The sequence below is a fragment of the Rana temporaria genome, chromosome 13 (assembly GCF_905171775.1).
Source record: "Rana temporaria chromosome 13, aRanTem1.1, whole genome shotgun sequence".
Classification (NCBI taxonomy): domain Eukaryota; kingdom Metazoa; phylum Chordata; class Amphibia; order Anura; family Ranidae; genus Rana; species Rana temporaria.
This window is the reverse complement of record NC_053501.1, coordinates 3,003,663-3,018,805: the sequence shown is the minus strand read 5'-3', so window position 1 is coordinate 3,018,805 and position 15,143 is coordinate 3,003,663. Positions and strand designations below refer to the sequence as shown.

The following is a 15,143-nucleotide window of genomic DNA, read 5'->3' as shown; positions in this document are numbered from 1 at the left end:
GGGGGGGGGGGGGTGAAGCACTCACTTCTGGGGTTCAGAACTGTGTTTCCTGGGGTCCCTACCTGTCAAACACAGTGTGTTCTCACCTGGCTGCAGCAGAGGGCAGGGGTGACATGAGGGGTCGAAGAGGACCTGTCACCTGCCAATACTATGAAAATGGAATAAACTAAATACAAAAAAAAAAAAAATCTTTTCTTGAAGACAAATTGTCGGTTCGATAAAGAATTGTACAAATCTCATGTAACGTAAAAATTGTTTCTAAACATTTTGTCTGAATGGACATCCTCAGGGGGAAGGGGGTGGGGAGGGGACTCCTGAGGAAGTCAGTACAGACAGAACACTCACTGGGTGGGGCTTGATGACCTCATCATGTTACCAGGAAGTGATCAGCTGCTGCTTGTCCTGGGAGGTGATTGGTGTAAAGAATGTCAGTCTTTGTTTTATCTTTAAATAAATTGCTTTGATGGTTTTATACAACGAGAGACTCTTCATGATATTACGTCTAGGGGGGAGGGGCTGGGGGAGGGAGGAGTCCTAGAAAAGGAGTGGAATTTTGTTATTATGGGGTGTCTCTGGTAATGAAGTGAAATCAGATCTTCACCCCTACATTGGCCTCCTGTCATCTCCAGCCTCCTCTGAAGAAGACCTCACACATTGAATTCTGGGACACGGAGTCCCTGCTGCGTCACACATTTCACAGAGCCCGCCTTCTGAGGGGAGGTGGAGTCAGTACAGGAATCAGCAAGGTACCATGGGATTTGTAGTCCTTAGATCTTATATGTCACATTGTGTTAGGTCAGTAAGAAATATTTGTGTATATCTGATATTATTGTGCATGTGGTGAAGTGAGATTTTCAGCAGGGACACAGACAGGGGAACGCTGGGACACTGGGACAAGGGGAGGCTGCCCTGGGCACAATGGCTTACTGTAGTGATGGGTGCGCCTCCTTTCTGCCAAAAGGCTCAACTAAGACGACATCAAACAGGCAGTCGTCACAACACTGGCCAATCGGATGAATGCAGCATACAGCTACCCAATGAAATCCCGGTACTTCTGTCAAGACACCCGAGGAACGGACCATTAGAAGGGGGGGAAACCCCCCCCCCCAAATTCCCCATCCTACCACAAATACCCCCCAATCATCCCAACTAGCACAAATCCCCTCCCCACCACCACATCACCTCTTCTAGTACGGACCCCCTACAAATCCCCCCCCCCCCAAATTCCCCATCCTACCACAAATACCCCCCAATCATCCCTACTAGCACAAATCCCCTCCCCACCACCACATCACCTCTTCTAGTACGGACCCCCTACAAATCCCCCCCCCCCCCCCAAATTCCCACCCTACCACAAATACCCCCCAATCATCCCTACTAGCACAAATCCCCTCCCCACCACCACATCACCTCTTCTAGTACGGACCCCCTACAAATCCCCCTCCCCCTCCAAATTCCCCATCCTACCACAAATACCCCCCAATCATCCCTACTAGCACAAATCCCCTCCCCACCACCACATCACCTCTTCTAGTACGGACCCCCTACAAATCCCCCCCCCCCAAATTCCCCATCCTACCACAAATACCCCCCAATCATCCCTACTAGCACAAATCCCCTCCCCACCACCACATCACCTCTTCTAGTACGGACCCCCTACAAATCCCCCTCCCCCTCCAAATTCCCCATCCTACCAAAAATACCCCCCAATCATCCTTACTAGCACAAATCCCCTCCCCACCACCACATCACCTCTTCTAGTACGGACCCCTGCAAATCCAACCTCCGAGCACAAATCCTCTTCCTCCATCATCCCCTACAAAACATATCCCCCTAAATCACCACACCTAGCAACCCACTCCCCCAAATTCCCCCACCTATCACAAATCCCCCTCCCCCAATCTCCCCATGCCCCTCCCCCACCTCACACCCCTCCTGCCCAACCTTTGTCCCCAGCCTTCTCAGATTTACATCCATCACTAAAATTTTCAGATTTAATGGAATTTTAAGCGACTTTCAATTGCTAATAATCCCTGGGGATCCCGCCATGGAGGTCCTTGTCCAGGCACTTCCTGTTATAGGGTGACAACCCTCTGTCCCTGTCTCTCAGTTGTGCTCCTGCATTGTCACCCCAGTGATCCCGCCATGGAGGTCCTTGTCCAGGTACTTCCTGTTATATAATGACAACCCTATGTCCCTGTCTCCCAGTTGTGCTCCTGCATTGTCACCCCAGTGATCCCACCATGGAGGTCCTTGTCCAGGTACTTCCTGTTATATAATGACAACACTCTGTCCCTGTCTCCCAGTTGTGCTCCGGTGTTGTCACCCCAGTGATCCCGCCATGGAGGTCCTTGTCCAGGTACTTCCTGTTATATAATGACAACACTGTCCCTGTCTCCCAGTTGTGCTCCGGTGTTGTCACCCCAGTGATCCCACCATGGAGGTCCTTGTCCAGGTACTTCCTGTTATAGGGTGACAACCCTCTGTTCCTGTCTCCCAGTTGTGTTCCTGCATTGTCACCCCAGTGATCCCACCATGGAGGTCCTTGTCCAGGTACTTCCTGTTATAGGGTGACAACACTCTGTCCCTGTCTCCCAGTTGTGCTCCTGCATTGTCACCCCAGTGATCCCGCCATGGAGGTCCTTGTCCAGGCACTTCCTGTTATAGGGTGACAACCCTCTGTCCCTGTCTCCCAGTTGTGCTCCGGTGTTGTCACCCCAGTGATCCCGCCATGGAGGTCCTTGTCCAGGTACTTCCTGTTATATAATGACAACACTGTCCCTGTCTCCCAGTTGTGCTCCGGTGTTGTCACCCCAGTGATCCCACCATGGAGGTCCTTGTCCAGGTACTTCCTGTTATAGGGTGACAACACTCTGTCCCTGTCTCCCAGTTGTGCTCCTGCATTGTCACCCCAGTGATCCCACCATGGAGGTCCTTGTCCAGGTACTTCCTGTTATAGGGTGACAACACTCTGTCCCTGTCTCCCAGTTGTGCTCCTGCATTGTCACCCCAGTGATCCCACCATGGAGGTCCTTGTCCAGGTACTTCCTGTTATAGGGTGACAACCCTCTGTCCCTGTCTCCCAGTTGTGCTCCGGTGTTGTCACCCCAGTGATCCCGCCATGGAGGTCCTTGTCCAGGTACTTCCTGTTATAGGGTGACAACACTCTGTCCATGTCTCCGGTGTTGTCACATGCTCCCCTGATGAAGAAACTACAGACAGCCAACATATTGCTCAGGCGTGGTCCACCGTTGTCACCACCAGTAGGCGCAGTGATGTGCATGTAGACAGGAAGTGGCTGAAGGAATCTGGAGGAAATCCGCAGCAATGGATGTAAATCTGTCATCCAGTTCTGGTTTTCTGTCTGGTTTACCCTCCCGGCTGTATCACCATTTCACTTCCATGAAATTCTGTAGAAACAAAACCGCTGAAAAACGTCTTCCCCCCCGAAAACTTCCCATAAATCTACTGAGGTCCCCGATAAGACCCCCGCCCCGCCCCCCTCTATTGGGGTCTATGAGGACTTTGGAGGGGCTCCGATATTAGAAGAATCCCTGGGCTGTGGGAACGATCGTCTGTATGATCGGTCTCAGCTCCCTGACGAGGCGGCACAAGGCCAGGAAGGGTGACGTTGTTTAGAGAATAAAGATCCGTCACTCACCATCAGCCGGAGAAAATCCCCCAAGACCCCGAGGAGGACAAACAGCAGGAGTGCCGACTTCAGTCCCAAGGAAAGAACGTGCTCTGGCTGCACTGCCTGGCTCATCACATCTATTACTGCAAAAACAAAGGCGATCAAAGGAGAGGCCGGGGTGTCCCTGGGAGATGGGGCTGGCCAGCGATTTGAAAGCGGTGACATTTGCCGGCATTAGATGATGACATTTCCTCGTCTAATGAGATCCGACGTCTCCGCAGAGCAGTCCAGTGCTGAGAACCGCGCATGCTGCTGCCATGGAGGCCGATTTACTGAACACATTGTGTGACGAGCAAAGTCCTTCAATTTCACCCACACAGGACTCGATCGTTATTGTCTGAAGACCACTCTCCCCTTCATCTATCCATCCACTATTGCCGCCATCTTCTCCTGCTCCACTCACCCCTTCATCGATCCATCCACCACTGCCTCCATCTTCTCCTGGTCCGCTCTCCCCTTCATCGATCCATCCACCATTGCCACCATCATCTCCTGGTCCGCTCCCCACTTCATCTATCCATCCACCACTGCCTCCATCTTCTCCTGGTCCGCTCTCCCCTTCATCTATCCATCCACCATTGCTGCCATCTTCTCCTGGTCCGCTCTCCCCTTCATCTATCCATCCACCACTGCCGCCATCTTCACCATCTCCGCTCTCCCCTTCATCTATCCATCCACCATTGCTGTCATCTTCTCCTGCTCCACTCACCCCTTCATCGATCCATCCACCACTGCCTCCATCTTCTCCTGGTCCGCTCACCCCTTCATCTATCCATCCACCACTGCCTCCATCTTCACCAGCTCCACTCTCCCCTTCATCTATCCATCCATCACTGCCTCTATCTTCTCCTGGTCCACTCTCCCCTTCATCGATCCATCCACCACTGCCGCCATCTTTACCAGCTCCACTCACCCCTTCATCGATCCATCCACCACTGCCTCCATCTTCACCAGCTCCACTCTCCCCTTCATCTATCCATCCACCACTGCCGCCATCTTCACCAGCTCCACTCTCCCCTTCATCTATCCATCCACCACTGCCACCATCTCCTGGTCCGCTCTCCCCTTCATCTATCCATCCACCACTGCCGCCATCTTCACCAGCTCCACTCTCCCCTTCATCGATCCATCCACCACTGCCACCATCTTCTCCTGGTCCTCTCTCCCCTTCATCTATCCATCCACCACTGCCACCATCTTCTCCTGCTCCACTCACCCCTTCATCTATCCATCCACCACTGCCGCCATCTTCTCCTGGTCCGCTCTCCCCTTCATCTATCCATCCACCACTGCCTCCATCTTCTCCTGGTCCACTCACCCCTTCATCGATCCATCCACCACTGCCTCCATCTTCACCAGCTCCACTCTCCCCTTCATCTATCCATCCACCACTGCCTCTATCTTCTCCTGGTCCACTCTCCCCTTCATCTATCCATCCACCACTGCCGCCATCTTCTCCTGCTCCACTCACCCCTTCATCTATCCATCCACCACTGCCACCATCTTTACCAGCTCCGCTCTCCCCTTCATTTATCCATCCACCACTGCCGCCATCTTCTACTGGTCCGCTCTTCCCTTCATCTATCCATCCACCACTGCCACCATCTTCCACTGGTGCGCTCTCCCCTTCATCTATCCATCCACCACTGCCGCATTCTTCACCAGCTCCGCTCTCCCCTTCATCGATCCATCCACCACTGCCACCATCTTCTCCTGGTCCGCTTTCCCCTTCATCGATCCATCCACCACTGCCGCCATCTTCTCCTGGTCCACTTTCCCCTTCATCTATCCATCCACCACTGCCACCATCTTCTCCTGGTCCGCTCTCCCCTTCATCGATCCATCCACTACTGCCACCATCTTCTCCTGCTCCACTCTCCCCTTCATCTATCCATCCACCACTGCCGCCATCTTCTTTTCTTTTCTTTTCCTCTTTCATATAACTAAGACCAGTCCCCCTGCACAATGAGAGAGAGCAGAGCTGTAGGAGGGGGCCATAAGGCTCCACCCACTACAGAAAACTACAGGAGGGGGTGGAGACAAGACCAGTAACCCTGTACGAGGAGAGAGTACAGAGCTGTGGGAGGGGCCCAGCAGACTCCACCCACTACAGGAGGGTGCGGAGACAAGACCAGTCCCCTGCACAAGGAGAGAGATCAGAGCTGTGGGAGGGGACCAGCAGTCTCCACCCACTACAGAAAACTACAGGAGGGGTGGAGACAAGACCAGTCTCCTGCACAATGAGAGAGAGCAGAGCTGTGGGAGGGGACCAGCAGTCTCCACCCACTACAGAAAACTACAGGAGGGGTGGAGACAAGACCAGTCCCCTGCACAATGAGAGAGAACAGAGCTGTGGGAGGGGCCCAGCAGGCTCCACAAACTACAGGAGGGGTGGAGACAAGACCAGTACCCCTGTACAAGGAAGGAGCAGAGCTGTAGGAGGGAACCATAAGGCTCCACCCACTACATAAAACTACAGGAGGGGTGGAGACAAGACCAGTCACCCTATACGAGGAGAGAGTGCAGAGCTGTGGGAGGGGCCAAGCAGACTCCACCCACTACAGAAAACTACAGGAGGGGGCGGAGACAAGACCAGTCCCCTGCACAAGGAGGGAGGGCAGCAGTGGGTGGTCTTTATTACAGGAAGTCTCACACTGGATGACCGCACAGATCTGGAAGAAGATTCCAGAAAAAGACAAATGACCGATAGATTTATTATCCCCTTCATTAGTCTGTTCTAGGCTTTCTTAGTAAAAATCCCAGCATCCTTTGCAAATTACACATATGGAGGTTCCATGTCATAATTGTTAATCTGTGTAAAATATTTAGTTCCCAAATGATTTAAAAATATATAATGTATATAAAACCTATCTGTAAACCTCCAAAATAAAAAGAAATGAAAATGCTTGAAATTCATTATAGTTTCCACTCCAGACAAAGTAGCAGATTTTTCATGTAGCGTAAAAAGACTATAGAGTCTTACCTGGTTGGTGGCTTTCTACTATCATTCAGGCACTGATGGGGCCTGTTTGGTGCAAATCCAGCTTGTCCTCATCTTGCCTATGTGACCTGAAACGGAGATGTGTATATGCAGCTCATTGGGATCAAAGATACCTACCGGTGCAAACCAGTTATACCGGGTTCACCATCCGTGTTCCTGTTCATCCCAAAGGTGATCGGTATGGATGAGGTCAGGTGATCGGTAGGGATGAGGTCAGGTGATCGGTAGGGATGAGGTCAGGTGATCGGTAGGGATGAGGTCGGGTGATCGGTAGGGATGAGGTCAGGTGATCGGTAGGGATGAGGTCAGGTGATCGGTAGGGATGAGGTCAGGTGATCGGTAGAGATGAGGTCGGGTGATCGGTAGGGATGAGGTCAGGTGATCGGTATGGATGAGTTCAGGTGATCGGTAAGGATGAGGTTGGGTGATCGGTAGGGATGAGGTCAGGTGAACGGTAGGGATGAGGTCAGGTGAACGGTAGGCATGAGGTCAGGTGAACGGTAGGGATGAGGTCAGGTGAACGGTAGGGATGAGGTCAGGGCTCTGTACAGGACATTCAAGTCCCTCCACACCACACCCAAGGCCTTTATTATGGAGTTCCCTATGGCCATGTAAATTGTGTTGCCCCCTCTCCTGTCCCCCCCCATGGCCACTGACATACCCTCCTTTGCATCTATAATATCCTCCTCTATTCTGGGAAGACTTTGCAGAACATTTTGGAGGGTGTCTGTGGAAATTTAGCCCATTTTGGAGGTCCGGTACTGATTTTGGATGAGAAGACCTGACTTGCATGTCATGGGCCTCACAATGGGCACCAAATAAATCCCAGTTTAGTACGAAAGGTGTTCAGTAGGGATGAGGTTGGGGTTCTGCGCAGGACACTCGAGTTCCTCCATGACCTCAAACCTACAAAACACCTTTGGGAAGGCTTCATCCTAAAGGTCTTCAGTAGGGTTGAGGTCATGTACTAATGTTGGATGAGAAGACTTTATACCAAAGATCTTCCAAATGTAGGGATGAGGTCAGGGCTCTGTGCAGGACACTCGAGTTCCTCCACACCAAACTGGTCACACCATGTCTTTATGGAGCTGGCTTTGTACACGGGGGGGGGGGGGGCACAGTCATGTCTGTATGGAGCTGGCTTTGTACATAGGGGGGGGCACAGTCATGTCTTTATGGAGCTGGCTTTGTACATAGGGGGGGCACAGTCATGTCTTTATGGAGATGACTTTGTACACGGGGGGGGGGGGGGCACAGTCGTCTCTTTATAGAGCTGGCTTTGTACATAGGAGGGCACAGTCATGTCTTTATGGAGATGACTTTGTACACGGGGGGGGGGGGGCACAGTCATGGTGGAACAGAAAAGGGTCTTCACCAAACTGTTACCACAAGGTTGGAAAATCACACTTGTCTCCAATGTCTTTATATGATGGAGGATCACCGGGACCCTTCACTGGAGACCCCTGAACTCCATCATTGGAGGGGATTCCACATTCTCTCACCCATACAGTAGATGTAAGGGTCGGGTGTCTACAAATGTTTTGCCATATACAATATGTAGACATTAACTGCTTGCCGACCAGCCGCCGCAGTTCTACGGCGGCAGGTCGGCTCCCCTGTGCGAGAGCCCGTAGCCCTACGTCGGCTCTCGAAGCGGGCACTAGGGGCGCTCCCGTGCGCGTGCCCGGCAGGCGCGATCGCCGCCGGGCACACGTGATCGCTCGTTACAGAGCGGGGACCGGGAGCTGTGGGTGTAAGCACACAGCTCCCGGTCCTGTCAGGAAGAGAAATGCTGATCTTCTGTTCATACAATGTATGAACAGAAAATCAGTCATTTCCCCATGTCAGTCCACCCCCCTACAGTTAGAACACACCCAGGGAACATACTTAACCCCTTCTCCGCCCCCTAGTGTTAACCCCTCCAATGCATTTTTATAGCACTGATCGCTATAAAAATGCCAATGGTCCCAAAAATGTGTCAAAAGTTTCCGAGGTGTCCGCCATAATGTCGCAGTACCGAAAAAAATCGATGATCGCCGCCATTATTAGTAAAAAAAATATATTAATAAAAATGCCATAAAAATACCCCCAATTTTGTGAACGCTTTAACTTTTGCGCAAACCAATCAATAAGCGCTTATTGCGTTTTTTTACGAAAAATAGGTAGAAGAATACGTATCGGCCTAAACTGAGGGAAAAAAATGTTTTTTTATATATTTTTGGGGGATATTTATTATAGCAAAAAGGAAAAAATATAGCATTTTTTTTTCAAAATTGTCGCTCTATTTTTGTTTATAGCGCAAAAAATAAAAACCGCAGAGGCGATCAAATACCACCGAAAGAAAGCTCTATTTGTGGGAAAAAAAGGACGCCAATGTTGTTTGGGAGCCACGTCGCACTACCGCGTAATTGTCAGTTAAAGCGACGCAGTGACGAATCGCAAAAAGGGGCAAGGCCCTTTAGCTGCCTAAAGGTCCGGGTCTTAAGTGGTTAAATACTGCCTGAGTTCAGCATGGCTGAAGCCCAGTAATAACCCCCCTCCCCCCCCCCTCCATATATTATTTACCTCCAACCCCAACCAATGACAACACCAAACAACAACACCAATCATCGCCAAGTCATATTTTTTTATTCATTTTAGGAGCTTTCATCATTGAAAATTACAAAATATTTCATAAATGCATTCTTCTTTTTTTTTTTCCCCAAAAAAATGGAAATGTCACAGTTAGAAGAATAGAGAAATTTTAAAGGTGACGGGATGAAGAAAAAGGGCAGCAGCAAAATCTGGGATGAGTATGAAACCAACCTTGCATGGGACTAGTATATAAAGCAAGGGGCAGTTCGGGGAGGAAAAGGAAAGAAAACACCAAAAACTAAAATGTACAATACATATATCACCCATGTGCAGACATCGGGGGATGTGCTCCACCGGCGGGGGGCGAGGTCAGTCCGCACTTTTTTATTTTTATATATATATATTTGTTGTCTTTGTTTTTCAAATGGAGGAAATGTCGTGTTTAAAGGATAAGTGCACTTTTAGAAACTCATTAGCTCATTGAATAAATTCAGGTAAATGATTATTATACAGAATTTATATGGCGCCAACAGTTTGCGCATCGCTTTACAACATGAAATCACGCCCATTTCCTTATCCCTTTCCTTACAGTTCATCAAGGACCCGTCTGGTCTATATATATCCTAGAGCAGTGATGGGGAACCTCGGCACCCCCAGATGTTTTGGAACTACATTTCCCATGATGCTCCACTACACTGCAGAGTGCCTGAGCACCGTGGGAAATGTAGTTCCAAAACATCTGGAATGCCGAGGTTCCCCATCATTGTCCTAGCTAGACCCTCTCACACATGGGTTAAAGAAGGCTCCCGTGGAGCGTTAGAGTCTAGAGGCCAACTTCCCCCGGGACAAAGGTCGGCTCTCAGAGCCCCCGCGAGACAAAGTTCGGCCGGGGACACGCCGTCTTCTGCAGCTCCTCCCACTTCCTCTCATTTCCTGTCTGTAGAAGTTCCACTGAAGGTATGTACTGTTTGGAAATCATTTTGTGGCTCCTAGCATTGAATTAACCAGATATGAGGAGCAATTTATTATACATGTCCTCCTTCCCGACACTTTGTAGAAGTCTCTTCTATCGAGTGATTGGTGCAGGAGAGGGCGCTCTAATCTGTGCCTCCTTCCCTGTGCTGTAACAGTGGATGTAGTTTGCTTGGCTTACGTGCAACTTTAACATACAGCGGAACCTCGGATTACGAGTATAACCCGTTCCTGGAGAATGCTCGTAATCCAAAGCACTCGCATATCAAAGCGAGTTTCCCCATAGAAGTCAATGGAAATGAAAATAATTTGTTCTACGTTGACTTCTATGGCATGCAATACCGCATGTGGCCAGTGGTGGGGGCGCCGGGGAGCCTCGGAAAGGCCCGAGGACATCTCGGCTGAAAAAAATAAATCTTCAAAAGCTTCCTAGAACCTTACCGAGAGATGTTGGGGAGCCCGTTGCACATTTACGTCTGGACCCTTTCTACTCCCAATGGCCACAGTCCGGCCCCCCTAAAGTCTGAAAGACGGTAAACTGGCCCTTTCTTTTAGAGAGTTCGGAGACTCCTGGGTTAGATGATGCTGGATGTCCTCCAGACAGGAAATGGGTGGGGGCCTCTATATTCTAATGCACATGGTGAGAAGCTCAGATTGTTCAGTGAAATCAGAGGAAGCCGTTTTTAGTCCAGGAAAGGAGCCGGTACACCTGTGCCAGACTGAAGGGGAGGCCGGAACCTCTACTTCCTTGGAATATTTATTTTAATGGCTCCATTTAACAGATAATGTTTTATGGAGGATATTATGCAGAGCAGTTTACCATTGCAGCACCTTTCGACAGACTGAAGGGGGCATCTCCCAATCTTTCTGGTCTTCCATAGTGCATCTCTGACCTGCATATACCAGCACATCGCCCCACCAGAAATTAAAACCCAGCAAAGCTGGATCATTTGGATGTGATTGGTTGCCCATGTGCATGGCCCTTAGACGTGACCTCGCCTTCCAGTGATTGGGTGCCCATGTGCATGGACCTTAGACGTGACCTCGCCCTCCAGTGATTGGGTGCCCATGTGCATGGCCCTTAGCCGTGACCTTGCCCTCCAGTGATTGGGTGCCCATGTGCATTGACCTTAGACGTGACCTCGCCCTCCAGTGATTGGGTGCCCATGTACATGGACCTTAGACTTGACTTTGCCCTCCAGTGATCGGGTGCCCGTGTACATGGACCTTAGACGCAACCTTGCCCTCCATTAATTTGGTGCCCGTGTACATGGACCTTAGACGGGTCCTCACCCTCCAGTGATTGGGTGCCCATGTACATGGACCTTAGATGTGACCTCACCCTCCAGCGATTGGGAGCCCGTGTACATGGACCTTAGGATTGACCTTGCCCTCCAGTGATCGGGTGCCCGTGTACATGGACCTTAGACGCAACCTTGCCCTCCATTGATTTGGTGCCCTGGTACATGGACCTTAAATGTGACCTCGCCCTCCAGTGCTTGGTTGCCCGTGTACATGGACCTTAGACGTGACCTAGCCTTCCAGTGATCGGGTGCCCGTGTACATAGACTTAAGATGTGACTTTGCCCTCCAGTGATCGGATGCCCATGTACATGAATGTTAGATGTTACCTCGCCCTCCAGCGATTGGGAGCCCGTGTACATGGACCTTAGACGTGACCTCGCCCTTCAGTGATCGGGTGCCTGTGTACATAGACTTAAGATGTGACTGCCCTCCAGTGATCGGATGCCCATGTACTTGGCCCTTAGATGTTTCCTTGCGCTCTAGTGATCAGGTGCCCATGTACATGGACGTTAGATGTGACCTCACCCTCCAGCGATTGGGTTCCTATGTTCATGGACCTTAGATGTGACCTCGCCCTTCAGTGATCGGGTGCCCGTGTACATGGATCTTAGACGTGACCTCGCCCTTCAGTGATCGGATGCCCATGTGCATGGACGTTGGATGTGACCTCGCCCTCCAGGGGGTATTCTCTCCGCGTTGTGGAAAGGAGCTGAGCTTCAGTCATACTTTCCATTTGTATGTAGATGATGGAGACAGTGAGGTTGTGTAATTCTGTCTCTACGTTGAATTTTGAGGTTCACTTTCATTCCTAAAATGAATAATGGTGGAAGGTTTTATCTATGAAAATATAGAACAGTGGAGTGCCCCTCCAACCCAAACGTGAGTCAGTTATGGATGGGGAACCTGCTGTCTTTTTTTTACTGCATCCCATTGGGGAGATTTTCCTCCACATCTTGTCACAAAAACAGCAAGGCCCTCACCTCCCATTCTGGTGACCAAAAGAGAGTTTTCGATTTCTCATTACTCTGACCATAAAGCTGAAACCCGGAGGTTTATTTATTTATTTTATATTATCATCCGATAGTCTGGTGTGGTGCAAGTATAGAATATTGGGCCGTCCGGCTCTACCCATCAGGGGATTTCAGTTATCAATCTGGGTTGTGATAGGGATGGGGGGAATCTAGAGGGTGATTTTCAAGTCCAGATAAAAGTTCCTTCCAATGCCTGGTTCGGTGGGTGTACACGGGCTCAGTAGTAAGGGGATTGTTGGGGCAATGTTTTGGGTCTGCTCAGCATCCGTCAGCAGATGGTTCTATTTGAGGGCTACTATGCTGAGCAGACCCACAACATTGTCTAAACACCCAACAATACCCCTACTACCGAGTCTGTGTACATTGTTACCCCAGCATCTCGCATCCCTGATAAATGTCAGTTGTCCCATGTACCGGTATGAAGAAGTCTCCTCTTCTCTTTGCATTGCTTCCTTTGTGTGAAATACCTGATGATCCTGCCAGTCCCTCCTGCTTTCTATTTTAAACTGACCACACCAGGACATGGAAGCACATTCATCCCAGCGTGGTCAGTTTTCCTCTTTGCATTATACTTGGGAGCACCACCTGCCCTGTGAGGGTTCACATATACTTTATATTTCGGTGAAGGCCCTGAAACATGTTGGATTTGCAAAGCGTCTATATATTTGTTGATTTATGATAATGTGTATTGTAGTTAGGGAGCTAGGAGACAGCAAGGCTAGGAACTGAAAGGTCATGCCTCTGAGTCACCTAGGCTGTCTAAAGGATTAGATAATTAGCTCATGTAAATTAGGTTTCTGGTTACAGTTTGTATTGTCATCCTTGTGTATATATTTGTGTGAGATGTCAAATAAAAAGGTTATTCCTGATGTACTCCAAGACTGGTGTTGTCTAGTGACTGGGGGGGTTAACCACTTAAAGTGGAAGTAAACCCTCCTATTGTTTTCAGCCAAGGAAGCTGCCATCTTGGCCTCTGTTTAATCTGCAACTGCCACGATGCTGCACATGTGATCAGTTATGAAACCAGCCATTGGATGGTTTGACAGTTTGCTTGAGAGCACAAGCAAATGTGACATCTAGCATTTCCGGCATGCCGGGAATGTTAACTTTTTTAAACTATCAAATAGATGGGTTTACTTCCGCTTTAAGGATCCCTTCACGCCGATATACGTTGGCAGAATGGCACGGCTGGGCACATCAACGTACCTATACATTGCCCTTTAAGCCCAGCCGTGGGATCGCGGGCGCGTGCACGCGACCCGGTCCGAAGCCCCGTGGCCGTGGGACTCGCGAACCCGATCGCCGCTGGAGTCCCGCGATCGGTCCCCGGAGCTGAAGAAGTAAACACAGCTTCCCCGTTCTTCACTGTGGCGCCATCATCGATCGGGTGTTCCCTTATATAGGGAATCACAATCGATGACGTCACACCTACAGCCACACCCCCCTACAGTTAGAAACACATATGAGGTCACACATAACCCCATCAGCGCCCCCTTGTGGTTAACTACCAAACTGCAATTGTCATTTTCACAGTAAACAGTGCATTTTAAATGCAAATGGTCCCAAAAATGTGTCAAAATTGTCCGAAGTGTCCGCCATAATGTCGCAGTCACAAAAAAAATCGCTGATCGCTGCCATTAGTAGTAAAAAAGACAAAATAATAATAAAAATGCAATAAAACTATCCCCTATTTTGTAAACGCTATAAATTTTGCGCAAACCAACCGATAAACGCTTATTGCGTTTTTTTTTTACCAAAAATAGGTAAAAGAATACGTATCGGCCTAAACTGAGGAAAAAAAATGTTTTTATATATTTTTAGGGATATTTATTATAGCAACAAGTAAAAAATATAATATTTTTTTCAAAATAAATAAAATATTTTTGTTTATAGCGCAAAAAATAAAAACCGCAGAGGTGATCAAATACCACCAAAAGAAAGCTCTATTTGTGGAAAAAAAAGGACGCCAATTTTGTTTGGGAGCCACGTCGCACGACCGCGCAATTGTCAGTTAAAGCGACGCAGTGCCGAATCGCAAAAACTGTCCGGGTCCTTTAGCTGTCTAAAGGTCCGGGTCTTAAGTGGTTAAAGAGTCTTGGGTAGTGCTGGTTCTGAACAGAGGAAGCATCGACGACAGACAAAGTTCTGTTGAGAACGAGGGTTCGTCACAGGAATAAACTTGTATCTGGACTGGAATATCACGCTATGGCCCCTTCGCTTCCCGGTGACATGGATGACCAATAGAGTGAAAACCTTCCCGGCGGGGTCACAGAGAGCAGTAAAAACCTGACAGAGGTTCTAATCCTTCCCCAATTCATCCAAAAACGACAAAATATTGGCTAAAGATACTTTAAGAACCTCAGTTGGTGAAAAGACACAGGAAATCCTTCCCCCAACGTCGTAGAATACCCCCTGAGCATTGTGAACACATCACCCACGCAATGCTCCATCTCTAATCCAGGAAAACAGAATCAGCGGCATGAATAGAAAATGTTTGACTCTTGTCCCGCTTCTCACATTTCTCACCGTTCCAAAATGTCTGAAGGGAAAAACGTATTCCTGAGAA

The 15,143-nt window shown here is 49.4% G+C and overlaps 1 protein-coding gene across 1 annotated transcript; it reads right to left on the bottom strand.

The window, feature by feature from the left end:
• Nucleotides 1–3,890: 3,890 nt before the first annotated feature.
• LOC120920818 (glycine-rich cell wall structural protein-like) lies at nt 3,891–5,633 on the bottom strand. Its single transcript, XM_040333147.1, has one exon. The coding sequence runs from the start codon at nt 5,631–5,633 to the stop codon at nt 3,891–3,893; it is 1,743 nt and encodes a 580-aa protein (XP_040189081.1).
• Nucleotides 5,634–15,143: the final 9,510 nt, after the last annotated feature.